The sequence below is a fragment of the Schistocerca gregaria genome, chromosome 8 (genome assembly GCF_023897955.1).
Source record: "Schistocerca gregaria isolate iqSchGreg1 chromosome 8, iqSchGreg1.2, whole genome shotgun sequence".
NCBI lineage: Eukaryota > Metazoa > Arthropoda > Insecta > Orthoptera > Acrididae > Schistocerca > Schistocerca gregaria.
In genome coordinates, this window is record NC_064927.1 from 500,528,638 (window position 1) to 500,556,345 (window position 27,708).

The 27,708-nt window shown below is 40.6% G+C and overlaps 1 protein-coding gene across 1 annotated transcript in view; it reads left to right on the plus strand.

The window, feature by feature from the left end:
- The window catches only part of LOC126285360 (neurogenic locus notch homolog protein 1-like), a 248,272-nt gene that overhangs the window by 111,765 nt on the left and 108,799 nt on the right, over nucleotides 1-27,708 (plus strand). The window contains exon 4 of the mRNA XM_049984683.1: nucleotides 11,550-11,684. Within this exon, the coding sequence (XP_049840640.1) occupies nucleotides 11,550-11,684 (135 nt within the window). The remainder of the gene's footprint in view (nucleotides 1-11,549; nucleotides 11,685-27,708) is intronic.

Consider the following 27,708-nt stretch of genomic DNA (forward strand, 5'->3'; position numbering starts at 1 on the left):
CCTTTGGAGAAAAGAGAACCACTTGTATGAATATTAAGAGCTCAGATGGAAACCCAGTTCTAAGCAAAGAAGGGAAAGCAGAAAGGTGGAAGGAGTATATAGAGGGTCTATACAAGGGCGATGTACTTGAGGACAATATTATGGAAATGGAAGAGGATGTAGATGAAGATGAAATGAGAGATACGATACTGCGTGAAGAGTTTGACAGAGCACTGAAAGACCTGAGTCGAAACAAGGCCCCTGGAGTAGACAACATTCCATTGTAACTACTGACGGCCTTGGGAGAGCCAGTCCTGACAAAACTCTACCATCTGGTGAGCAAGATGTATGAGACAGGCTAAATACCCTCAGACTTCAAGAAGAATATAATAATTCCAATCCCAAAGAAAGCAGGTGTTGACAGATGTGAAAATTACCGAACTATCAGTTTAATAAGTCACAGCTGCAAAATACTAACGCGAGTTCTTTACAGATAAATGGAAAAACTAGTGGAAGCCAACCTCGGGGAAGATCAGTTTGGATTCCGTAGAAATGTTGGAACACGTGAGGCAATACTGACGTTACGACTTATCTTAGAAGCTAGATTAAGGAAGGGCAAACGTACATTTCTAGCATTTGTAGACTTAGAGAAAGCTTTTGACAATGTTAACTGGAATACTCTCTTTCAAATTCTGAAGGCGGTAGGGGTAAAATACAGGGAGCGAAAGGCTATTTACAATTTGTATAGAAACCAGATGGCAGTTATAAGAGTTGAGGGGCATGAAAGGGAAGCTGTGGTTGGGAAGGGAGTGAGACAGGGCTGTAGTCTATCCCCGATGTTATTCAATCTGTATATTGAGCAAGCAGTGAAGGAAACAAAAGAAAAATTCGGAGTAGGTATTAAAGTCCATGGAGAAGAAATAAAAACTTTGAGGTTCGCCGATGACATTGTAATTCTGTCAGAAACAGCAAAGGACTTGGAAGAGCAGTTGAACGGAATAGATAGTGTCTTGAAAGGAGGATATAAGATGACCATCAACAAAAGCAAAACGAGGATAATGGAATGTAGTCTAATTAAGTCAGGTGATGCTGAAGGAATTAGATTAGGAAATGAGACACTTAAAGTAGTAAAGGAGTTTTGCTATTTGGGGAGCAAAATAACTGATGATGGTCGAAGTAGAGAGGATATAAAATGTAGACTGGCAATGGCAAGAAAAGCGTTTCTGAAGAAGAGAAGTTTGTTAACATCGAGTATAGATTTAAGTGTCAGGAAGTCATTTCTGAAAGTATTTGTATGGAGTGTAGCCATGTATGGAAGTGAATCATGGACGATAAATAGTTTGGACAAGAAGAGAATAGAAGCTTTCGAAATGTGGTGCTACAGAAGAATGCTGAAGATTAGATGGGTAGATCACATAACTAATGAGGAAGTATTGAATCGGATTGGGGAGAAGAGAAGTTTGTGGCACAACTTGACCAGAAGAAGGGATCGGTTGGTAGGACATGTTCTGAGGCATCAAGGGATCACCAATTTAGTATTGGAGGGCAGTGTGGAGGGTAAAAATCATAGAGGGAGACTAAGAGATGACTACACTAAGCAGATTCAGAAGGATGTAGGTTGCAGTAGGTACTGGGAGATGAAGAAGCTTGCACAGGATATAGTAGCATGGAGAGCTGCATCAAACCAGTCTCAGGACTGAAGACCACAACAACAACAACAATATCCATTACATAATAAATGTTAAATTCTCTTACATAAAACCAATACAATTTCCTTCTTAGCTTTGAATTTCATGGCCAGTAGCCTTACACCAATGTGCATTCTGATAAATAAATAAGAAACAAAAGTAACTATTATGCATTTAACTTTACAACCAATATTCTATTACCTAATGATTCAATAAGGTGTCATGCTGTCATTGTTCAGTGTGTTTTGTGTGGAGGAAATGATGATCTGATGCTTAACTGAAAATACTGATGATTTAAATTTACTATATCTCTTAAACAAGTAAAGTTACAGAGTTGATAGTTATATTTGTCATTTTAATGCTGCCCTTTGATATGAAATGTCGATCATTAACATCGACCAAAGCGTTCAGATTTTAGCATTCAGCTCTTTGTTACAAAACTTGTTAATTTCACCAAATCCAAAACTATGATATGATCAGTATTCAAGATTTAGTGGGATCACCATGAAAATTTAAGAAAGATGGTTGATTAAAATTACAGTGGCTTCATTCCCAGAATTATTATAGACTTAAATAGTTTTCGTGAATGGCCAAGCTTAGGTCCGCCATATTTAACACTCCTACGCCTTCCTGATGACAGACAGCTTCTACAGGGTTCTCAGACACAACAGTGCTTAGGCCTGATCAGCCTGGCCTCATTCAGCATAACAGACACCCATCTCGTGGCTAATCTGCGCTCTTTGTGGCACACGGTCCTGGATGACAGGATTCGTTTCACAATTCCTGGAAGGCTGTCTCTTTCGGCCATATACTTAAATGAGAGTGAAATGCTCATTAACTTTCATATTCCAGCTTGAGAAAGGACTCATTCAGAAAGCTAGCAAGTATACTTCCTTTCTTGTGTGTGCCTGTCAGTTACCCAGTCCTAGGTAACGTATTCAGAAATATATGTGTACCAGTATCTCAGTTTCTACATTCGAATGTTACCCTTTAAGTTCTTTTGCAAATAAAACTGATGTCTTCTCTCTATGTCAGTTTGAAGTCTTTACAAAATCCTAAAAGCTTGACTGACTTACTTTCTATATCTTTGACATTCCAGACAGTGGACGGTGGGTCTTACCTGCATTACACAAATATTTACTGAAAGAGAACACTTTCACTGCAATATCTAATGATTCTGTAGACATTTGTTTCACTACTGATGTCTCTTGATGGGTGTAATTATTGTGGCATCATCTGCATAGCAGATCACAGAATGGGCTACACAAAGTGACAAATCATTAATTGCGATTTTGAAGAAGGATGGTCAAAGAACTGATCTCTGTGGCACATCAGTGGTAACAATTTTCAACAGAGAACACTCATCACCTCACCAAGATGTATTGTTTTCTGTTGTTTGAGTATGAAGCAATTACACTACTGGCCATTAAAATTGCTACACCAAGAAGAAATGCAGATGATAAACGGATATTCATTGGACAAATGTATTATACTAGAACTGGCATGTGATTACATTTTCATGCAATTTGGATGCATAGACCCTGAGAAATCAGTATCCAGAACAACCACCTCTGGCCGTAATAACGGCCTCGATACAACTGTGCATTGAGTCAAACAGAGCTCGGATGGCGTGTACAGGTACAGCTGCTCATGTAGCTTCAACATGATTCCACAGTTCATCAAGAGTAGTAACTGGCGTATTGTGATGAGCCAGTTGCCTGGCGACCATTGACCAGTCGTTTTCAGTTAGTGAGAGATTTGGAAAATGTGCTGACCAAGGCAGCAGTCAAACATTTTCTGTATCCAGAGAGGCCCGTACAGGACCTGCAACATGTGGGTGTGTATTATCCTGCTGAAATGCAGGGATCAAATGAAGCATAGAGCCACGGGTCATAACACATCTGAAATGCAACGTCCACTGTTCAAAGTGCTGTCAATGCAAACAAGAGGTGACCGAGACCCCATACCGTCATGCCGGGTGATATGCCAGTATGGCGATGATGAATACACACTTTCAATGTGCATTCACCACGTTGTCGCCAAACACAGATTCGACCATCATGATGCTGTAAACAGAACCTGGATTCATCTGAAAAAAGGATGTGTTGCCATTAGTGCACCCAGGTTTGTCGAGTACACCATCGCAGGCACTCCTGTTTGTGATGCAGCGTCAAGGGTCACCGCACTGTTAGTGCAGGTGGTTGTTGTCTTGCAAACATTCCCGTCTGCTGACCCAGGGATTGAGACGTGGCTGCACGATCCGTTACAGCCATGCAGATAAGATGCCTGTGATCTCGACTGCTAGTGATACGAGGCCGTTTGGATCCAGCACGGCATTTCGTATTACCCTACAGAACCCACCCATTCCATATTCTGCTAACAGTCATTGGATCTCGACAACGCGAGCAGCATTGTCGCGATACGATAAACCCCAATCGCAATAGGCTACACTCTGACCTTTATCAAAATCGGAATCGTGATGGTATGCATTTCTCCTCCTTACACGAGGCATCACAACAATGTTTCACCAGGCAACACTGGTCAACTGCTGTTTGTGTATGAGAAATTGGTTGGAAACTTTCCTCATGTGAGCATGTTGTACGTGTCACCACTGGTGCCAACCTTGTGTGAATGCTCTGAAAAGCTAATTATTTGCATATCACAGCATCTTCTTCCTGTCAGTTGAATTTCGCGTCTGTAGCATGTCATCTTCGTGGTGTAGCAATTTTAATTGCCAGTAGTGTACTTTTATTGACATACTATATACCCCATAAAACTCGAGCGTCTTAAGCAATATTCCGAAAGGAATACAATCGAATGATTATTTGGGTCACATAAAACAAGTGAGAGTATGTTTGGTTTATGATGCTAGAAAAGTATTTTTTTTCTCCTTCAGTAAGTGAACTGACTCTTTAAAAGCAGGCTACATTCATTGAAATAATAACTGAGTTGTTTGCAGATGAGCGTCTCAATCGTTTTGGAAATTATTGGAACTATCGAGATTGCTTCATAATTTGAGGCAGATTTTTATTGTCTCATCCTTTTTTTTAATTTGAAATAATTTTTGAAATTTTTTGTGTTTGAGGAATAATTAAAAACTCTAGACAATTGTTAAAAATGCATGCCAAAGCCAATTGTGTAAGTGTTTTATTTTCTTGATAATGTAGTTGTATAGCCAGTAGTGATCCATATTTATAGCCAGTAATTATACATAGTTTTAGAAATTGACAAATTTTGGCAGTTTTTATGACTTGGGCATGATTGTATTCTATTGAAAAAAATGTTTGACTCACAGAAGTGCCAATCATGTTGATTCTGTTTCTAATTTCTTTCACTGAAGTCACAGAGAAGTTATTCCGTTTGTTTGGTACCGTTTCTACTGTATCTGTCTTCCTAGAAATTTACTACTCACCTTTTGACAACTGTTTGATGATTGTTTATCCAATTGTTTCACCATGGAGATCAGTTGGAGTTATAGTCTGTGGAGCTGGTATATCCATTGCAAGACTGTTTCGTTTTAAGTTTATGAACAGACTGTTTGTCTCAAAGTAATCTGCTATATTTTTTAATGTTTTCTTTCAAAATTTGGTTTGTTTTACCTGTTATTATGATGCTGCAAGTCTGTACATTTTAGTGTTACTGCTATTTATGCCATTTTATTTTTTACTTTTATTATTTATTTAGTTATTCATCCAGGGATGATCTTACAGTGATGCAGGATTTGTCATTGTAATACAGTGAAAATAAATGGTTAAATATACATCAACACAGATGCATGTTATGAGGATAGGACAGTCGGTTGACTATGTCCTTGCCGAAAGAACCATCCCGGCATTTGCCTGAAATGATTAAGGAAAACCTGAAACAGGATGGTTCGACAGACAAAACTCCATCCTTCTGAATATGAAGTCAGTGCCTTAACAAATTCACGGCCTCATTTGGTTGGTGTCTATTGTGCAGTGTTGTTTTCATCATACAAAATTTCCACCAAATATAATATAAAACATAGTTTTATGCCACTCCGCTGCGCACACTGTGGACACAAACTGCTCAGGTAGAGTACCCGACCTTGCTACAGCCTCTTTCTCAATGTGAGACCAGTTAATTTGTACAGCCTTAGATGCTTATGCTAATAGTTATTCTGAGCCATCCACACTTCTTGAACTATAGGTCCTTTCTACTTGTATAAATCACAAAAATTGGCTTTAAATTTTGAACTTTATTCTGTTTCACAACAAATAAAGTGACTCACATATGACACCTTAGTGTACTACATTTAATTATTCGTCTGCTGTACAGAGTGGCTCCTCTACCACAAAAACCCTATGTGTACAGGCTGCACGAAGTCTCCCACTGAGCAGCTGCTGCAAGAGTATAGTGCATACCTGACCAGTAAGGTGAATCGTACAGTTCCCCACCGAGCAACCTCAGTTGGACAGTGTCCACCAAAATTGCCATAAGCTCTGTTTTAAGCCTTCCACTTGGCTCCAAATCCGAGAGCTGCTGTTAGTTCTGGGGACAGTCAGTATTACAAATTGTGAACAGTGTCTCCACCCTGTGAGCAGTGGTAGCGGTCCTCTCCATTTAATCAACCTCTGAAAGGATTTCAGAGCAGCCTCTGAACCCGTGTGGCAGGCACTTTCTCTGCCAACACTCTCTACAACTCAGACGGTGGAATGCATTCCAGTCAGTAGCTGCTGACTGAGCCTCCTTCACATCTCGGTCAAGACGTCCTGGTGGACGTACCGTATTCTCAGTCAACTGCGTTCTGCATCTAGTTGCTATTTTGTGGAACAGCCGTATCACCTGGGACCTCCAGTAACAAATGATCCATCTTACAAGGAGCGCAGTCTATTTCCCAACAGATACAATTGTCCATGCTGCTTCAGTCACGGTTTCTGCAGCAGGCAACACCTCAGCAGCCTCGAGCTTGCTAACAGTGGCATTGCAGCTTCTAACTGTTTGTAGATTATGGCCAGTTCCACCTGAATCTGTGCGAGACAGGGCCAGTCCCAAGGTATTTTTCAGTATTAAACAGCTGTAACTAAGTGTGTAAAATCAAACAATGGAAACTCCAGGTTGGAATATCAGCAATGTAAGGAAAAGATAGAGTGCTAATTACTTTAAAGATGACACGTCAAATTGCAGAAAAGCGCAATTAAAACAACACTTACACATTAGCTTTTTGGCACAGCCTTCATCGGAAAAGGAGGCACACACACACATTCATTCAGACAAGCAAATACACCTCACACAGACATGAACACCAGCTCCGACAGCTTAGACCGGAATGCTGGAGATAGTGGTCATGTGTGTGTAAGGTGTGTTTGCTTGTGTGAATGCATATGTGTGTGTGTGCCTCCTTTTCTGATGAAGGCTGTGGTCAAAAACTAATGTGTAAGTGTTGTTTTAGTTGTGCCTGTCAGCAAGTTAATCTGTCATCTTTATGATAAGTAGTAATTTATCTTTTCCTCACATTGTTAAATGTGTAGAAGAATTAAATGAGTCCAAAGTAGTCAGGTCCGACAGTCTGCCAGTCTGCAAAAACTGAGACAACAGTTGTGACTACAGGTACCTGAACTACTGTATGATGTCATGGTCAAGTTTCAGCGTTGTCAGTGGGTTCATTTTATGTTCTGTGAAATAACATGCAGCAGTTTTGCATGATAATATGTACAGTTTTAAAAGAGTGTCATTTGTATTCATAATATTACTGACACAGTGTAGACCTAAATACCGCATATTGGTGTTTATGTGGCTGTCTTTCATTTGCACCACACCTGATATTTTGTTCCAGTTTGTCATCTGCAATTAATCAGGATTTCTCAATTGTATATTACATATATTCATCAAAATGTTAGGCCTAAATGAAACTACTGTTTCTTTTCTCCACTTTGTTAATGGTACATTATAGTACTGCCATTATCTTACATTCTGCTTTCAACACTGATTTGTTAAGTAGCATTTAACTATTGTTTACTGGGTTAATGTAATGTCTTTTGAAAATGTTGTGAGGACCTCATAACAGGAACACGACAGCCAAAGGAAGGAAGACACACTAGAAAGCTGAACAAGTAAAGCCTACTCTAATGAAAATGATCACAACCATTAAGGGAACGTCAACCACTTTGGAATCTACACCTGGTGTCTTTGCTGATGCTATAGCCACAGAAGAAGACCCGTGCAGTACACATGGAACATAGACCCAGTGGGCAGATATCGACATAGGAATGGCACCTTACAGTGCGGTGCAGCTACATCCCTTCATTCAGTGTTAGATTTATAACACAATGTAACAAAAATTAACCTGTAATTTCTAAGACTTTCCCGGCGATTTGTTGACATCTCGTAAAATCGGGTGTACTGCCGGTGGTCCGCGTCTTCCCAACACGATATTTCGACGTCGTAACTCGGCGTCTTCATCAGGTGTTCCCTGAGTCTCAGGGAACACCTGATGAAGACGCCGAGTTACTACGTCGAAATATCATGTTGGGAAGACGCGGACCACCGGCAGTACACCCGATTTTACGAGATGTCAAAAATTAACCTGTTGCCATAAGATCTGTGCTCCTGCAGACTTTCTGTAAGGAACTGTGATTGATAGTGCTCTTCTTCAGTAAGTTACCGCTACCAGTAACAATTTTATTTTTTCGGGTTATACTGTCATTTTCAACATGAGTAGTGAAATCTCGTAGCAGAATTTTACCAGTGCTTTTGAGATGTCCTCAAAGCATCTCGTCAGGCTGTTGCTAAAGGCCGGAGGTGAGGACCAACAGTACCCAACGCTATCAAAGAAGGAATAGTAGTTCTTCTCGTGAAACTGGCTGTGCTTAATGCAGGTTTCAGAACCATTATGTGTGCAGCCAAGAGTCGTACAGTATCACTCTTCAAGAACACTGTAGGGAGCTACCAATGTTGTGCTGTCCCTTGAAGAACCATTGAGTATGGGACGTGCTCCACAGCAGGGGTCAAACATGAAGGAGCAATTGTGTTTTTAGATTTTTTGAATGTGTTTGACTATTTGAGTCATGAGTTTTTTAATAGACTTGATGAAGAGGATGAGATACGGAATTCATATCATAACAATTCTTCGTGGATTGTTATCAACTTTTTCCTCTCGGAGTTTAATTAATAATCACCTCACAGAATCGTAACACATCTATCTGCCGAGGATGCCCACTATGCTGTGTCTTGTTGAAGGCATAATTTGAGTTCGGAACCCATGAATCTGCTTCACAGCAGACTTTCCAACAAGACCGTTCTTCCATTAAAGACATACTTTAAATCTACAGGAAGGTGTCTGGCGCTCAAAATAACTGCAGGAAAATGACTGTTCTTACCCTTAGTGGGGGCTTTGGTGAAGTACCTCAAGTGACATGAGTCAGGCAAGAGACCTCGCATCATTCTCTGGACGTCTACTGTGAGGTACACCTGGCTGCAAAAGCCACAAATAATTCACACATTTGCCACAAACAGATTGTACTGCATGGCCCGAGTACTTTCACTCCCTGAAGCTTTGGCAGCACCTGATCAGCTGGCTTCTTCTTCACTGTAACATCCCTAAAGTGCAGGTCACGGCACTCGCCTTGTGTCCCTTGCAGGGTGGCCTCGGGCTCACCAGTGTTCGACACAAGTGCACGTGATACGCTCCTCACCAACCAAACGAGAAAAAAAAAAATGGCATCAGGGTGCACACCTTCTGCGTATTCTTTTTACTGGCTCGAGATTGACAAGTCTAGCATCACTGATTCACCTAGTGATGATTCCACCTGAATACTACTACATCTGGAAGTGCTTTCCAGAATTTACTATGTGTGCACTAGTATATCAAAGACACCACAGTTTCTTAACGAAACAATACACAAAGTCGTCACAAAGAATGCACCAGGAAAACCTGTCAAAGACAGGGAACTACAGATGAATTTGACAGTATTGTGGCAAAATATTCACTGATGTTCCTGCCGTCACGGATTCAATCGTGGTGGTATTTGATAGTCAGTGACAAAATCTCTATGAATGATAAACTGTACACAACCACGCCAGAATAACAGCTGCAGAAACATCGACTAACTTGCGCACACATTTGTTTGAGGACCGATGCGGGACGTGTGGAGGTTTCTCAGCCACTGACTAGCTGTCACTGAAGGACGAATGTGTACTGTCTCAACTGATTTGGCCTTACTGCACATGATACCCTACTACTTCACACGATGCAGCTCTGTGGATGATGAAACACACAGCCATCTACATTATTGAGAACCGAGATGCTACTTTCTCAGAATAGTTGTCATGTATTAAAGAAGAACATGATGAAATTATGTGAGATGCCAGTCACAGGAAATTATTTGGCAACATGCTGCGTATTGTGCATATCACACCTATTACTAGATAATCAACACAATGAGAAAGCAAAATCCACAGAAAGTGTCTTAAATTGTTATAGCTCTTTTGAGAAGTGGTACAGCTGGGTAGAAGACCGGCAAAGGAAAACTGTCCAAAACAATAAGAACTCCTCTGCAATTGTGGAATTTTTTATCTGGGCAGGTCTCTGTGTGTAATTAGTATGCAATAATATTTATTGCTCCCATGTTTTATGCTGAATGTACTTTCTCTACAACTCATTTCTAGACAGTGGCACTTAAGCAACTAAATCAAAGGCTTTGCTCTGTCCAGACTATCGCTGCGAGTGGCTGTTGCTCACTTTTCAGTGACTGGTTCCTCACTCCATGGTAAAAAATGGAGTTCATGTACCTAATTCACAAATTTTACCAGTGCCGGAGAATGCCCAAGTATTTTGTTGTGTGCTTAGGTATAAAATGTAAGTAATGTGAGCTGTACCACTGTGATCTACATTCACTGTTTCCCGGAGTTGCGGCTTGATAGGTCATCGGAAGAGTGCCAGACTACTGATCCAGAGGTCAGGGGCCAGATCCCTCATCAGTTGCAGGATTTCACCTGAGGCAGTGTTTGTTGAGAGTAATAGTACCGAGCAGCAATGTGGTTCCACCTTAAACTGTTATCCCCCTACTATAACCGGCTGGACGACTCAGATCAGAGGTCAGAGGGAAGCAACAGTGTATAACCTCCAACAGTTCCATGACTGGTAAAACACTGTGGTGCTCGAGCCAGTCTTTGAGTCGATGGAACTTTTAGCTTAAGATGTGTAGCTTGCATTATTTATGCACTCTTATTTGCAGTTCCCACTTTAAACTGAACCATCATCGAAATTTCCTTTGTAATGGTTGAATGTAAGGCTGTCAGTCGAAGGAAAAAACGTTGTCTTTCTAAATTTTTTACATTCTTAGTATGCAGTTCTTAATTTGGAGTAAGGAAACAATGTTTGTTATATGAAAGTCTCCATCATGTGCTATGTAAACATAGTTATTTTAAATAGGAGTCAGGACACTTACTTACTTTCTAATTACTTTGTGACTAGCAATCTGCGGCTAAAATGTGTAAGTGGAAAAACAGAAATTTTCCAGTTCCTTATCTAAGACTAAAATTCTCAAGGTTTTGAAATATAAGTAAAGTATGGCAAGTAGCTATTATAAATAGTGCAAGCTATCTGGGAAAGAATACTGTGCCTATAATATTTTGGGCACAGCATCTTATTGTTAGTGAGGAGTGCCACACCTGTAATATTACGATCATAGCAGTTCTCACTATGATGTTGTGCCTGAAATATTGTGGGCATGGCACACAAAGTGTTAAAGGTACATAATTGACAGAAGCAGTACATTGGAGGTCTATCATTATGTGTGCTTTGACTGATTCCACTCCTCTGAAGTGTCCCTCTTAATCCTGAATCTGTGGAATATGTGCCACAAATATGCATAATATAATAATTTGAAGTTTGATGTTTTTCAGTTATTTGTTCATTAGTTCCAGACCCGTGCCAGCCCAACCCGTGTGGGAGAAACACCAACTGCCGGAGTACAGCGGGCCGCGCAGTCTGCTCTTGCCTGCCCGGTTACCGTGGTTCGCCACTCAGTTCCTGTGAGAAAGGAGAATGTTCAGGTCTGTATGTATAAGAGATGCCTCATCATCAGTAGCATGCAGTGCAAAATGCTTCTCTCAGTGTGGTATTTCACGACAAGAATCACGGCATCACTTGTCATGATGGTGTGAGAAGGAAAAGAGTATGAATTTCTCCTTAGAGAGACTGCGATACGGGGGTAGGTGTACCCATAGTTGTAAAGAATCAAGAATCAATTGTCACTGCAGAAAAAGCTTAAGTGCCGACCGTGAAACTCTGTGCTGGTGTCACTCCTATATCTACGTCCACTTCTACACCTGTACTCTGCAAACCATCATGACATACATGACAGAGGGTACTTCCCACTGTACCGGTTATAAGGGTTCCTTACTGTTCCATTCATGTACAGAGTGCAGGAAGAATGATTGTTCGAATGCCTCTGTGCCAGCAGTAATTACTCTAATCTTATCTTCATGATCTGTATGTGAGCGATATGTAGGGCAATGTAGTATATTCCTAGAATCATAGTTTAAAGCCAGTTTTTGAAACTTGTTTAATAAACTTTCTCAGAATAGTTTACGTCTATCTTCAAGAGGCTTTGAGTTCAGTTCTTTCAGTATCTCTGTGATACAAAACCTTTGACCATTTGTGCTGCCCTTCTATGTATACATTCAATATCCCCTTTTGGTCCTATTTCATACGGGTCCCAGACTTGAGCAATATTCTAGAACCAGTCACACTGGGTGACTTGTAAGCAATCTCCTTTGTGTCCTATTTCAGTCCCCCAGTATTCAAACAATAAACCAAAGTCTACCACCTGCTTTACCTGTGACAGAACCTATGTGATCACTCCATTCCATATCCCTACAAAGAGTTAAACACAGATATTTGGTTGAGTTGGCTGATTCCAACTGTGATCATTGATATTACTAGTGATAGGGTACTACGTTTTTTTCTGTTTTGTAAAGTGCACAATTTTACATTGCTGAACATTTAAAGCAAGTTGCCAGTCATTGCACCACTTTGAAATCTTATTGAGATATGACTAAATATTCCTACTAATTTCAGATAGTACTTCATTATAGATAGTAGCATCATCAGCAAAAAGTCTGATGTTATATTAATATTGTATTGCAAGGTCATTGACATACAACATGAACAGCAAGGGCACACCCAAAGTTATTTCTGCATCTGACAATAAATCTCCATCTAAGATAACATGCTGCATCCTCCCGACCAAAAAATCCTCAATCCATTCACAAATTTCACTTGACAATGCATATGACTGTACTTTTGACAATAAGCTTAGGTGTGGTACTTAGTCAGATGCTTTTTGGATATCAAAAAATACTGCATCTATCTGACTGCTTTGGGTCCAAAGCTTTCAATATGTAATGACAGAAAAGTACAAGTTGTGTTTCACATCATTGATGTTTTTGGAATCCATGCTGACTGACATTGAGGGGTTATTCTGTTCAAGAGACCTCATTGTCTTTGAGTGGAGAATATGTTAGAAGATTCTACAACAAATCGATGTCAAGGGTATGGTGTGGTATTTTTGTGTATCACTTCTACTACCCTTGTTGTAGACAGGTGTTGCGACCTGTGTTTTTTCCAAGATCTGGGCATGGTTTTTTGTTCATTGGATATACAATAGATTATAGTTAGAAGGGGATTAATTCAGCCACAAATTTGTTATAGAGTCTTACAGGGACAGCATTGGGCTATGGAGCGTTGTTCAATTTTAACGATTTCAGCTGTTTCTCAATGCCACTGACACTAATATTTATTTCATTCATCTTTTCAGTGGTATGAAGATTAAATTGAGCCAATTCTCCTGGGTTTTCCTTTTAAAAGGAGCATTTGAAAACCGAGTTAAGCATTTCAGCTTTTGCTTTGCTATCCTCGATTTCAGTTGCTGTCTCATTCGCTAGGGACTGGACACTCCTTGGGTGCCACTAACAGCCTATACATATGACCAGAATTTCTTTGGGTTTTATGAAGTATCATTTGACAGTATTCTGCTGTGGTAGTCATGAAAGGCATCTCACATTGCTCTCGACAGCCAAATGAGTTTCATTCAGCATATATCTATAGCACTACGGTTTGTTTTATATTTATTATGCAGTAATCTCTGTTTCTTTACTGTGACTCTATACCATGGAGATTCCCTCCCATTACGGACTGTTGTACTGGGTACATATCTATCCAGTTCATGGTCAAGCATTCTCTTAAACTTGAGCCAGAGTTCATCTAAATGCTCCTGCCCTGTGCTGGAAGTTTCAAGTTCCTCACTGACATATGACAATACCAATTTTTTTATCTAGTTTGCTAACCATATATATCTTTTTGTTATTTCAGTTGTCCTTTGTACTTTGGTAACCGTTGTTGCCACAACTGCATTTGGACATCCTCAAAGATGTCAGGTCTTATTTATTGCCATTAGATCCAGTGTATTTCCATCATGAGTGGGGTTCATAACTGTCTCTTCTAGGTAGTTTTCAGAAGGCATTTAGTAATGTTTCACAGGATGTCTTATATCACCCACCACTAACCAAACTAATTTTCCCAACTAATTGGTGGATGACTAAACTCTCCACTGATGATTACACTATGTTTGGGGGACTTATGTACAAGTGAACCGAGATTATCTCTAAAGTTTTTTGTTACATCATGGAATGAGTCTGGTGGGCGATAGAAGGATCCCTGATACTGAGCCTTGTCTGGACAGTCCAAATTGCAGCTTCAATTTGTGTCTCGGTGGATTTGAGTTTCTTGTCTACCGTGACAAGTACATCACCTCCATTTCCCATTTTCCTATCCTTTTGATATACACTTAAACTTTTCCCAGGAGTCTCACTACAATCAGTTTCAGGTTTCAACTAGTTTTCTGTACCTAACATTATATGAGTTATACTGCTCTTCATGAGCACTTAAAACTCTTTCACTTTACTGCAGATGCTTTGGCAGTTTACCATTAGGATTTTAATTCTCTCAGCTGTGGGTGGTATTTCTTTCTATCTGACGCTAATACTTTCCAACAGCTGCTGTTATCTGGATTGGACGGTGATTCACCTAACTGCATGTTCACACTCTGTTGTATCGCATGTTTTGGCTGAGATCTCTGTTGTAGGAGGATGCATTTTGGATTTTTGATAGAGGCTCCACCTCAAAAATCATCCCATTGTCGTTCTGGAAATGCCTGCCATATGACAGTGTTTGCACCCAACAAAGTGGGAAGAAGTCACTGGGCGCCCTGCCAGAGGTATAGGTGGTCTGAGCAAATTTTTTAGCCCAGAAAAGCAGCATACGTGTGAAGGTGCCCTGTGCAGTATGAAATGGGGTGTTGTCGCACTGCTGAAGAGGCAGATCTGACAACAGAGTACAGTGCAGCTACAAGCGCACATATTTTGGAATTCACCGTCCGACACTGATTGTCAAATGTGCGGTCCACAGCAGACAACCACTACACATTTCCGTGTTGACCTGATGATATCTTCAGTTAAGATTGCAGTGGGCACGGCAGCATTGATATTAGACCAAACATTAATGGAAAAGTTCCACACGGTTAGACGAATTACATTTCTCATTACACCATTTCAACAGTCGTATCTGCCTATGCAGTCATCCGGGTGAGCGGCTGCTCGAAAACTGCATTGTGCCACAGATGCTGGACAGTTGCGGCAGTATTGTGCCATGGAGGACATTTCTATCGGCTTGTGTGGGATGTGTGACAGTAATCGAAGACAGTGAGACAGCTGTGGACTACCTCCATCCTTTCATGCACGATGTCAGCCCCGACGTCTACAGTACCTTCCAGCAGCATAGCTGTCCGTGTCACTTGACCAGAATTGTGCTACAGTGGTTCAGAGACACAATAGTGAACTAACATAGACCTCTCAGCCTCCAGATATGCCCTACTTGAAGCTGGCGAAACATATCTGGGACACTATCGGGCACCAGCTCCGAGCCCACAAATGACTGGCCCATAATTTATGACCTGTGTGCAGGCATTTGGTGCCATGTAGCTCTGGAAATTTCCCAACCACTTTTCAAAACCGTGATACATAAAATCACTGCTGTATTTCATTCTAAAGATATGCCAACATACTATCAAACCATTAGTCATAACGGTTTGCTTTTGTGGTTCCGGTAGCCTTTAGATCCGTTTTCATTCACAGCTTCAGAAGCAATTTAGAGTAGTTTCTAAATGAATTTCACACATCTTCATGGGATTGTCTTTTCATGTTTATACATTTTTGTTCACATTGTCACTCATGGTGAAGATCACCTGTAGGGTATTACTTATATATTTCATTATACACATGAACAAACTTACATACCATTGGTAGTAGCACATTGTTCATCACAACGATGGTCCAATACAGAGTGCTCAATTCTGTCTCAGTATTTAAAGGAAGCTCAGGATATTTTTGTAAGTCTTCAAAAATCACTATCTCTTCTAAAATATTAAGGTTGTTACCCTTATTCTCCAAATATATGATTTGCATACTCTCATGTATGTTTGTGATCTGATGTCCTGTGTCACATAAATGTGCACCTAGTGTTCATTCTGAATTCACACAATTGGTATGCTCTTTAAATCGAGTTGGAAAACTTCTGCCGGTTTGACCTATATATTTGGCATCACATTGCCACCAAGAGATCCAGTAGACCCCCAGTAACTTAAACCTATCGTGAAGCACACTTTCCTTGTCTCTGAAGTTTTGGCCATTGTTCTTGGGAACATAATAAGCAGGGGTTATGTTTTTTGCAACCAGATATTTTCATATTCTATCAGAAATATCTTGAAAGAAAGGAATTTGATGGTAGTTTTTTCTAGTAGAAGCTGTATCGTCTATTGTATTGTTATTGATACTTACTTACATTTTTATTCACTTTGCAAGGATTATTTTATTCTCTCCTCACCAAGTACTCACTTTATTTTGTTTTACTGGCATCCTTTTATCAATGTGACATACATTACTAGCAGGTTTTTATTTATACTTGCTGTAGTCCATAATAACTATAAGTACTTAAGCATAAAATTTTTCAATAAGTTACCATGCTCAACTCATTACAGTACCACTAAATAAATATAAGAATACATTGCAAACCTGGCTAAAAAACAATGAATCCTATACAGCTGAAGAATTCTTAGAAACTAATCATCAAAATATATGTTTTATCTAAGGTATGAAGAAAATGTTTTGATATTATATAAGCTAGTTATGTACTGTGATTCTTTTCTTATGTTTGTATTTAATTATTGTATAAAACATTGTTTTACATAATGCTGAAGAAAAGGTCTTTAGTTCCTTTTCTCCCCTTTCTGTAACTATTTGAATATTGTACTGAAACTAAAACCCTCTGTAAACTTTGACGAAGCCAATTGTATGAAAAATACTGAAAGGCTAATAAAAATATTCTGTTCTGTTCTATTCTATTCTATTCTACCAGTAATGTGAAGGATGGGGAGAGACTTCAGGACAGCTTAAAATAATGTTGTGGACACAATTTATGTAAGTACCTAATGTACAGGACTGCATATCACAGTATTGATTAAGCCATTGTAAAGAGAAAAATTGTAAAATACCTACATTCTAATCACCTGAGGATGTGCCTAAATTGGTGAGAGACTGGTCGTGGTTTTAATAAAAAGAACTTTCTGTGGCCAGAGAGCTGCTATTTTTTTGCCTTCTTATAAAAATATGAGTAATGTGTAATGTAGTGATTGCACTATTTGAATGCTAGCTGCCCACCGACACATTGAATGCTGACTACAGACCGACACTTTCCTGACTGCCCGTCACTCACTTAAGTCTGCTCCTGGCAGCCCCTGCTGCCCTGGACCCTGGCTGAATATGGTGGCCCTGGGCACAGATGCTTCTCACATAGGTGGGCCTTTATGCAGTATGGAAGTGCTGATCGGGACACAGCATGTTTAACAGAGTGCGGTGCCCCCACAGGATTTCAGCCGGTCTGACCTCGCTGGCTGGTGTGGACCTCTGTTCCACAAGGGGCCTCCTCAGTCGTGACTGGGTTTCGAAAGTCCAGATCGTCCACTCCCTCCACATTGCAGGCATGTTGAAAGTGGGCAGAGATCAATACAGAGTCCGCAAGAAAAATGTATACACACTTAAGGAATGAAAAGTATTACTTATATGTTTATTTTACATTTAATAATTGATCACACATGTTGTACAACCTTCAGTTTAGCACACAGTTACTTTAAATGTTCAAAATATTCACCGCTGGCGGCTATACACATAACAGAATGACCAGTGGTTGCCACAACTACGTCAGTCAGTGTTACAATGGAGATCGCTGCACATGTCGCTGTAATCTCCTGGCAGAGTTCCTCCAGCGTGTGTGGCTTAGGTCGATAGATGTTATCTTTCACAGTCCCCCACAAGTAAAAGTCCATAGGTGTTAGATCTGGTAATTGTGGAGGGAACTCAATGGGCCCTCTTCGTCCAATCCAATGCCCTCGAAAGTTGTCATCCAGGAAAGCTCGTTTGGCTAGGTGATAGTGTGGTGGCGCCCTGTCCTGTTGGTAGAAGACCTCTTCATCAGCTCCACAAAGCACACGTATACCTGGCAAAATTTGTGTGCATAACATTTCCAGGTACACTTCTCCAATGACAGTAGCATCAAAGAAAAAGGGCTCTACTAAGCCCCTAGATGATAGTCCAGACCACACATGAACCTCTAGTACATTGACTGTTTTATCCACATAAACATGCGGATTTTACTGTGCCCAGTACACACTGTCATGCCGATTCACAGTTCCATTAAGTTTAAATTGTGACTCATCAATTGTGACTCGTCACTCCATACTACCTTCGTCACAAATTGTTCGTCATCAGTTACCATTTACAGATACCATTCGCAAAATTGCATTTGGCAATCAGGATTGTCGTCATTAATCGCATGCAGTAATTGTGGAATGTAAGCTTTCTACTTTGCAGCTTTCAGAATTCTTCTTACACTTGTACTGATTATCCCCACTTCACGTGCACATTGTGTAGCAGACTTCTGTGAAGAATTAACAAACTTTTCCAATGCAAGAGCTGACAAAGCAGGAATTTTAGCTGTATTCTGTCTTCCTGATCTTCCTTTGTGAATATCACAAATCGTTCCATGCAATTCAAACTTCTCAGTGATGCATTTAACTGTTAGGCGGGTCGGTGGTTCTGTTTCAAACTCCCACCTCCACTGACATTGCACTTCAACAGCATTATCAAATTTGAAAAACCATGTCACAATACATTTTTATTGCTCGAATCTCAAGCGCACCCCAGCCATCTTGTTTTGTCAATACCGAGGTGAAAGTGGTAACATTTGTCGAGAGAAAGACCATACTACAATACACTCGTAACTCAAATCGAATAACAATATCACTATCTCGATAGAGGCTGACAAAGAGTGTATACATTTTTCTGGTGGACTCTGTAGTTTGATGTTGCTACAGCAATAGAAGGCCTGGAATTATATCGACATAAATTCGGACTCATTGTTCAACACCTGGATGTTGGCATCCCCTGGACGGTTAGAATCTTCTGGAGGGCACAGATCTTAGTGAGGATCACAGTGGGCAGCATCCTTGTTATGTACAGTAAGTTCAAAGGGCGTTCACCACCACTGGCGATATAGCTCTCCGAAATGACCCAGGAAAATCGACACAACCCTTTCCTCGTCAGCGGTCAGGATGGGGCTGTGGTGGGAACTGTTGCCCAGGCGACACCGGTGCAGGCACATTGAGAGCACCATTAACGTTCGAATGTCAGTGTCAGTGATGGGCCGGTAGATGTGCCATCTGGCCGACACCTTCACGCTCATCGTACTCGTGCAAAGAGCACGCAGGAAGTGGAGGATCTGGGGATGGGATGACGACCCACACTCGGAGTCCCCCATGGCCGACATTAAGATGATCTTCGGGGTGTTAAGCCAAAACTGCAATGTGAAATAACTGCAAAAAGCCAGGGTAGTTTGTCAAGAAGTGTGCTCTGACCGTCCTTTCTGGACTGCCGACAAAACTTTTTTTACAACTAGGGCACTGGTCAATACTGTAGCTAACTCGTGCGCAGTCAGCGGGTTATCATTTGTTGTAGATGCTGGTCCAGGGCAAAACAAACTGTTTCCTGGCAATCAAATTGGACTTTGTGGCCAAGAGGAAAGCAGGACAGGGTTTGGGCATCGGTGTGTTGGCCAGTGCAGCAAAAGTAGACCTCATAGTGGTACCTACTTGAAAATGATGCCCAGCACTGCAGACATAGTGCTGCCTTTACAGCAACTCAGAGCGGTGCCTGAAAATGAAATCGAATGTTTGTGGTCAGTTATCTGATGAAATTTGCTGACATACAAAAACACAAAAAATGTATTGACCTTATAAATAATCAGCAAAGCCTCCTTCTAAATTTTGGAATAATTGAGCTGTATAGTTGGGGAGCTGCCTGATCCACAGCCGTAACGGGTGTGAATCACAGCAGAATGATCAAAGTGCTTAAGTCACTCACAAGATGCCAGTGATCCAGAGGCCTGTGAGTTCAGGTGGGACTTAGAGGCAGAAATAGAGGATTATTATATATGAAGACTGACGAGATGAATGAAAATTTGTACTGAAGTCGGGATTCAGACCTGGATCTCAAAGCTCTGTACCAGGAGACCTGGGTTCAAATCCCGGCTTTGGTACAAGTTTTCATTCACCTCTTCAGTCTGCATATATACATCGTAGATATCAGAGACCTGAAAGGGTCTCTGTAGGTGATTAGTCAGAATCGGCAGTTGACCACGTTTGTGCGGCAACTAGCTACATGTGAAACTTGAATTTTATTTTTAAAAGTGTGCTGAGCCATCAAAGCAAACTCAAAAGCTTTAGCAAATTTTGAGCTCTTCACCAAGACTATGTCCAGATTTGGGTAAAGCTTTAGCTGCAACCACCGTGTCAGGATAGGTGCACAATTTCCACATACAAAACTTTACTGCTCGCCAGTGTGAAATTGCATTTGTCTATGAGGCCCTGCAAGTCAGTGGTCTGTGCTGTGCGATTGAAACTTCCTAGCAGATTAAAACTGCTGCCAGACTGGGACTCGAACCTGGGACCTTCGCCTTATGTTGGTAAATGCTCTTTCGACTCAGTTATCTGAGCACAACTCACGACCCACCATAAAAGACGAAGACTGAAGTCCCAGGTTTCAGTCCCGGTTGGGCATACAATTTTAATCTGCCACAAAGTTTCACTGCCTGCCTGTGTTGTTTGTAACAGTCATTTAAATGCAGCCTACTCAAACAAGGCACATCTGCTGATTGGTTAACAGGACTCAGTAGCATACAGCGGTAATAACAGTAACAAAGAATGCACCAATTTACAAAATTTATTTTGCTTCATTGCCGTGAGTATTCTTTAACAATGTATTTTAGACATTTATTAGTGTTTCAAGAATTACATGGGTCATAATAATCATATTCTCGTTAAACGTTTAAAAGGACAATCACCATGAAGATACAACAAAATACGTAAGAATTTCAAAATAATTGCACTTTATCCACTGAAACAGATCTTATTGAAAGTTGAATATGATTTAATCTTCATTACCTTTAATACTTGTGCCTTCACCAGCTGCAATTAAAAACTTGTAGAAGTGATAATTCAGTAGAGAAAACAGGTTATCTTGAGCTAATTTCCATTATTTCCACCACTGTCAATTTCTCTGTTCTTTATCTTGTAATGTCTCAGTTCCGGGAAATTTAGTCCTTCTGTGTGCTGGACTTCAGTGAACTGGTAATTTTTGTTTTTTATTTGGCAGCAGATAACCATCAAGAAGTCTTGTCATTTTCTCTGTTGAGGAACAATCAGAGTCGCATTCCATTTGTGAGTGATCTGGCTCAAAGAAGGTGTGACTTATTACAAGGATATAAGATGATCAGCAGTGTACAGGAACATAACATGTTTCCATTTCTATTTTGCACTCCACATGTATCAGAAAAGATAATCCAGTCATTACTGTCTACATTTTTTCTAGAAAATTAGGCAAGCGTGAAGCGGTGTCCGTACATCAGCATTTGGCAGTACAAGGGTGGTCCCGTAAGCACCCGGCCTGACCAAGAGATGGCAGTCGTTGAAAAATATCTCTGGATTATAAAGTATGTGATCTATAAAGCATATATTTCAAGTTTGTAGATGCCACATTTTTAGTATTTGTTTGGCAGCCATCAATAGTGAATATTGTGAGTGAACTTGTGAAAATGGAGAAAATTGGTCATTGTTATGTTGTACAATATTTGTTTTTGAAAGGCCTCAGCACAACCAGTATTAAAGCTGACCTAGATTCTACTTAGGGAGAGTCTGCTCCTTCGTTGACAACAGTAAAATATTGGGTAGCTGAGTTTAAATGAGGCCGTACGAGCTGCAAAGATGAGCATCGCAGTGGTCGACCAAATGAGGTGACGACTCCAGAAATGGTGAAGAAAATCCACAAAGCGATACTGGATGATCGTTGACTGAAAGTGCGTGAGCTAGCAGACGTAGTAGGCAATTCCAAAAGTGTGGTACATTGCATATTATCTGAAAATTTGGACATGTGAAAACTGTGTGCAAGGTTTGTGCCATGTTTGCTCACACCCGACCAAAAACAGTGTCATGAAGATGTTTCAGTTGAGTGTTTAGCGAAGTTTTGCAGCAATGAAGATGATTTTTTTGTGCCATTTCATTACTACGGATAAAACATGGGTCCACCACTTCACTCCTGAGACAAAAGAACAGTCAACACAATTGACACAAATTGAAGAACTGACTCCAAAGAAGGTGAACACCGTTTCATCTGCAGGCGAGGTCATGGCGTTAGTTTTTTGGGATGCGTGTGGAATAATTTTCATTGACTACCTTGAAGAAGGAAAAACTGTCAAGGGCGAGATTTATGCAAACTTATTGCAACATTTGGGTGAAGAAATCAATCAAAAAAGGCCACATTTGACCAAGAAGAATGTGTCATTTCTTCAGGAAAATCTCACAAGTCCATTATTGCAATGGCCAAAATTAACAAATTAAAGTTTGAATTTCTACCTCATGCACCCTATTCACCAGATTTAGCCCCCTTGGATTATTTTATGTTCCCTAACTTGAAAAAATGGCTCGGCGGTTGAATATTTTCGACAAATGAAGACATGATGTCAGCAGTTAATGGCTATTATGAGGAATTATACAGTTCTCCTTATAAAAAGGGTATCAAACGTATTGAACATTGCTGGGAAAAGTGTATAGAGCTGAAAGGAGATTATGTTGAAAACTAAATACATTTTTTCCAAAATTTTTATGATTTCTTTGTTGAGTTGGATACTTACGGGACCACCCTCGTACTTTCACGCCACTTGTCGCATGCGGCTTCTCTTGAAGTTGTATTGTGCACAGTTAAGTAGTACTCTCCATCAATTAAAAAATGCTTTAGCATTTGTCTTTGGCTTGTAGTAGACAGCATCCATGTTAAATTCAGCTAAATGTGTTTATCTTTATGTAGCTTCCAGCTTGCTGCTGTCTCTTGTAGCCTTTGACCCAAATGACGAATTTCTTTATCTGTGGCATTCTCAAGAGAAAAAACAGCACTTCACATATAAAACATTTTAAGTACATGGAAGGACAGGATAAATTCTGCATTAAATATGTTTCAAAATAATAATATTCCTTTACAGGAGAGATGTTATCATTATTTCCAGCTTTCACATACATAAGGTTCATTATTTGAGGACTAAAATCGTGTGGCAAGTGTTCTTTCCCTTAATTCTTCTTAGCATAATGTGAAGGGACTTATGAAAAGCTGAGATCTATTTTTTTCTTTGGCAAAATCTGATTTAGCTGTTGCCAGTTTGTGCTACCCACTTTATTTCCTAGAAATGATATTGTACTCTTTCCTTTCTAACAGAACCTGACTTATGAATGATACAGTCAAATGAAACATTTGCAGGAAAGAAGGACTGATAAACCTCGGACCATCTTTGTGTAAAAAGTACTTATTTGTGAATTTTCTCCTGCATGAGCCTGTAGAAGTCTATTACTTCGCTTTTCCATCTTTTCTGAAAGTGCTTTGATGTATAGCCGCTGTCTGTTTGTATTGCCTAAATTTAGTAATTCTTCATGAATTTTTATTCTGTCAGCCTCTTTGAAATTAAAACTGCATTTCCTTAATGATTTTGAGCAATCTTTTGGTTTAACTGATTGTCTAGAGATATATTTGCATTTGGGGGGATAATATTCTGTTTGGTTTTTCTATGTATCTCTCCAACTTGTACTTTTCTCACATGACATACTGAAAGCTATGGATCAAGGCAGTCGGGTAGATGCAGTATTTATTGATTTCTGAAAAAAAAAAAATTGACTCAGGACCACACCTCTACTTATTGTCAAAAGCATGATCATATGGGATATCAAGTGAAATTTGTGAATGGATTAAGAACTTTTTAGTAGGGAGGACACAGCTGTTATTTTGGATTGAGGGTCATTGTCAGATGAAGAAGTAACAGTGGGTGTGCCCCAGAGAAGTGCCCTTGCTGTTCATGTTGTATGTCAATAATCTTGCAAGATTATATTAATAGTAACCTCATACTTTTCACTGTGGAAGCACTATCTGAAAGAAGTTGGATAAGTACTTAGATCCTGATAAGATTTCAAAGTGGTTCAGTTACTGGCAACTTGATTTAAATGTTCAGAAATGTAAAACTGTGCACTTCACAAAACGAAAAAATGTAGTAATCTATGACTATAATATCAATGAGTCACTGTTGAAATCAGCAAATTCATACAAATACCTGGGTGTAGCACTTCGTAGGGATATGAAATGGAGTGGCTCAGTCATGGGTAGAGCAGGTGGGCAGACATCGGTTTGTTGGTAGAATATTGGGAAAGTGCAGTCAGTCCACAAAGAAGATTGCTTACAAATAACTCGTGTGACCAGTTCTAGAATATTGCTCAAGTGTGTGGGGCCTGTACCATATGGGACTAACAAGGGATGTTGAACATATACAGAGAAGGGCAGCACGAATGTTCACAGGTTTGTTTGATCCATGGGAGAGTGTCACAGATATACTGAAGGAACTGAACTGGAAGACTCTTGAAGTTTGGCATAAGCTATTCTGAGAAAGTCGATTAACAAAGTTTCAAGAACTAGCTTTAAATGATGACCCTACAAATATACTACAATTCCCCACATATTGCTCACATAGGGATTGTGAAGATAAGATTAGAATAATTCCTGCACACACAAATGCATTCAAATAATCATCCTTCCCATGCCCCATACGGGAATGGAATGGTAAGAAATCATAATAACTGGTACAGTGGGATGTACTTTGTGCCGGCACCTCATGGTGGTGTGCAGAGTGTAGATGAAGATGTATATGTGGACTAAAGTTAACTTGTAGGTATGCCATGTACTATCTCCAGAACAGTTGAAGATAAGAATTCCAGTGTTGTGTCATTTATTAGATGGCAGTAGTGAGGCAGATAAGTAAAAAGTGGCCTTTTCTGTAGATAAGTTGTCATGACTCCAACCACCAACTTGTCACTGGTATTCCGAAAAGAGGTTGCTATTGGTCTTTTGTCAGTGTAAATTGTCACAAGGGGAGACTAAGTTTATGGGCAGAACTGTCTAACTACTTAATATATTCCAAGCATTTCTGTCACACACACATGTACACCTACATCTACATGATTACTCTGCTATTCACAATAAAGTGCCTGGCAGAGGGTTCAATAAACAACCTTCAAACTGTCTCTCTACTGTTCCACTGTTGAACGGCGTGCGGGAAAAATGAGCACTTAAATTTTTGAGCACTGATTTCTCTTATTTTACTGTGACAATCATTTCTCCCTATGTAGGTGAGTTCCAACAGAATGTTTTCGCAATCAGGGGAGAAAACTGGTGATTGAAATTTCATGAGATGATCCCGTGGCAACGAAAAAGGCCTTTGTTTTAATGATTGCCAATCCAATTCACATATTGTGTCTGTGGCACCATCTCCCCTATTTTGCAGTAGTACAAAATGAGCTTCCGGAACACTGTTAGGTCATTTGAAAAAATTTCAGCTGAACTTATTTCCGACTTTAGCTAGCTTTCTGTACCTATAACTTTCTGATCTTCAGTGGTTTCTGTTAGGGCCTGGAGCTCTGGTTCTGTTCCAACACAGCTAAGACAATTTACAACTACAATACCAATTGTTTCTACATATACCTAACTGCGTGTTACCTGCCCCCTTTTAGACGGACGCCCTTTCTATGGTTTCCTGAGACCCTCTAACCTAAAAAGCTGCCCCATCCCTTGTACACAGCCCCCGCTACTCATGTAGCCGCTTCTTGTGTGTTGTGGACTCCTGACCTATTAAGCGGAACCCGGAAACCCACCACCTGATGGTGCAAGTCAAGGAATCTGCAGCCTACACGGTCACAGAACTGCCTGAGCCTCTGATTCAGACCCTCCACTTGGCCCTGCAACAAAGGACCACAATCAGTTCTGTTGACGATGCTGCAGACGGTGAGCTCTGCCTGGCAATCTCCACTATTTCCACTAACAGCCTAAAACCAGAGAGAATCTCCTCCAATCCAAAACAACACACTTCATTGGTATCGACATGGGCCACCACCTGCAGTTGGCTGCACCCTGTACTCTTCATGGCACCCGGAAACACCCTTTCCACATCTGGAATGACCCTCCGCCCCCAGGTATGTACACTGGCTACCTTCCCCTCTTTGGCAGCCCTGTTCCTAAGGGTCCACATTACGTGCCTAACTTCGGAGCTTCTAACTTCCAGCAGACCCACTCTCTGTGAATGCCCAGACCTTGCAGGCCGAGAAGCTTCCTCTGGAACAGGGTGGATGACTGCACCCGACTCAGAAACTTCATCAGCCACAGATAATGCCCAAAACCTGTTCTTCAAATGAACCAGGGAGGCCCTACAGTCGGCCCCTCAAAAAGTCTTTCACTGCTTACCAGACTTTGGAATGGTCTCCCACTCGACCACTGCTGTGCTGGCAGCAACAATGAATAAAAATTTAACATTTGCCAGTGTCAGTCGGTGTGGGCTGCACCTGTTGTTGTTTGGTGGACATCTACAACTGTTTCTGGGACACAGATGCCACTGGGTGAATGAGACAACTGCACTAGTCAGGCACACCCGTAGATTGTGGAAAACTTTTTCTGTCTCCAGGGCCCTTGGAATTCTGTCCTGTGACCACATCAGTGGATAGCATTTGTGTAAGAACCATTGCCAGGAGGTGGTGGCAGTGAAAGTTGACCGTTTCGAGGAAGTGTAATTATCGGTAGCCTGTCTGCTTCAGAGGGGTCTTTAGAGTTGCTGTCTTCTCTGATGGGAGACAAGTGCCATCTGCAAAAACTGTATGTCACAGCAATGCCACTTCCGTTTTTCCGAAGACGCACTTCTTTCCATTTGGTACTGTGCCGTAGGTGTGCAACCATTGATGCGCTTCCTGCACATGTCATTTGTGTAGCCATTGTTTAGTTAAAACACTAAAAGACCATTGAAGTATGAAAATAAGACAGAAGCTCCTTAACACTTTTTGACATTTTAGAGACCAAGTGGCATACATAGAAATTCCAGTAGGGCTAAGGGCATTAGTTATCACCACCTTCACAATTTCACACGGTGCCACCGGCGATCAATTGTACACTTTACGGCACTCTCTGACACTGGAAACTTTTGTGCCAACTAATGCATATGTAAAATCTTGACTGTATAGTATAGAGTACCTGTTTGGAATTGTCGTGTTGTTTAAAAGTGTGGTAATCGGCTCAAGGCCGCCACAAACTGTGTTTCTTTGTGAACAAGATGCAGACATTAAGACAGTGGGCTGTCAGAAAAACAGATTATCCCAGTTTGGAGCATTTCTTCAAACACGGCTTTTTTTTCTGTTCGACACTCTGGGACACTTATTTGGGTACACTGTGAAATGGGTTGGCCGGAAGTAGTACGTGTGTGGTGCACTGTGTTGTGTCTGATGCCGCTATGCTGTGCTGGTATCAGGGGATCGGTCAGAGACTTCTCGTGTGTGTTTCATAG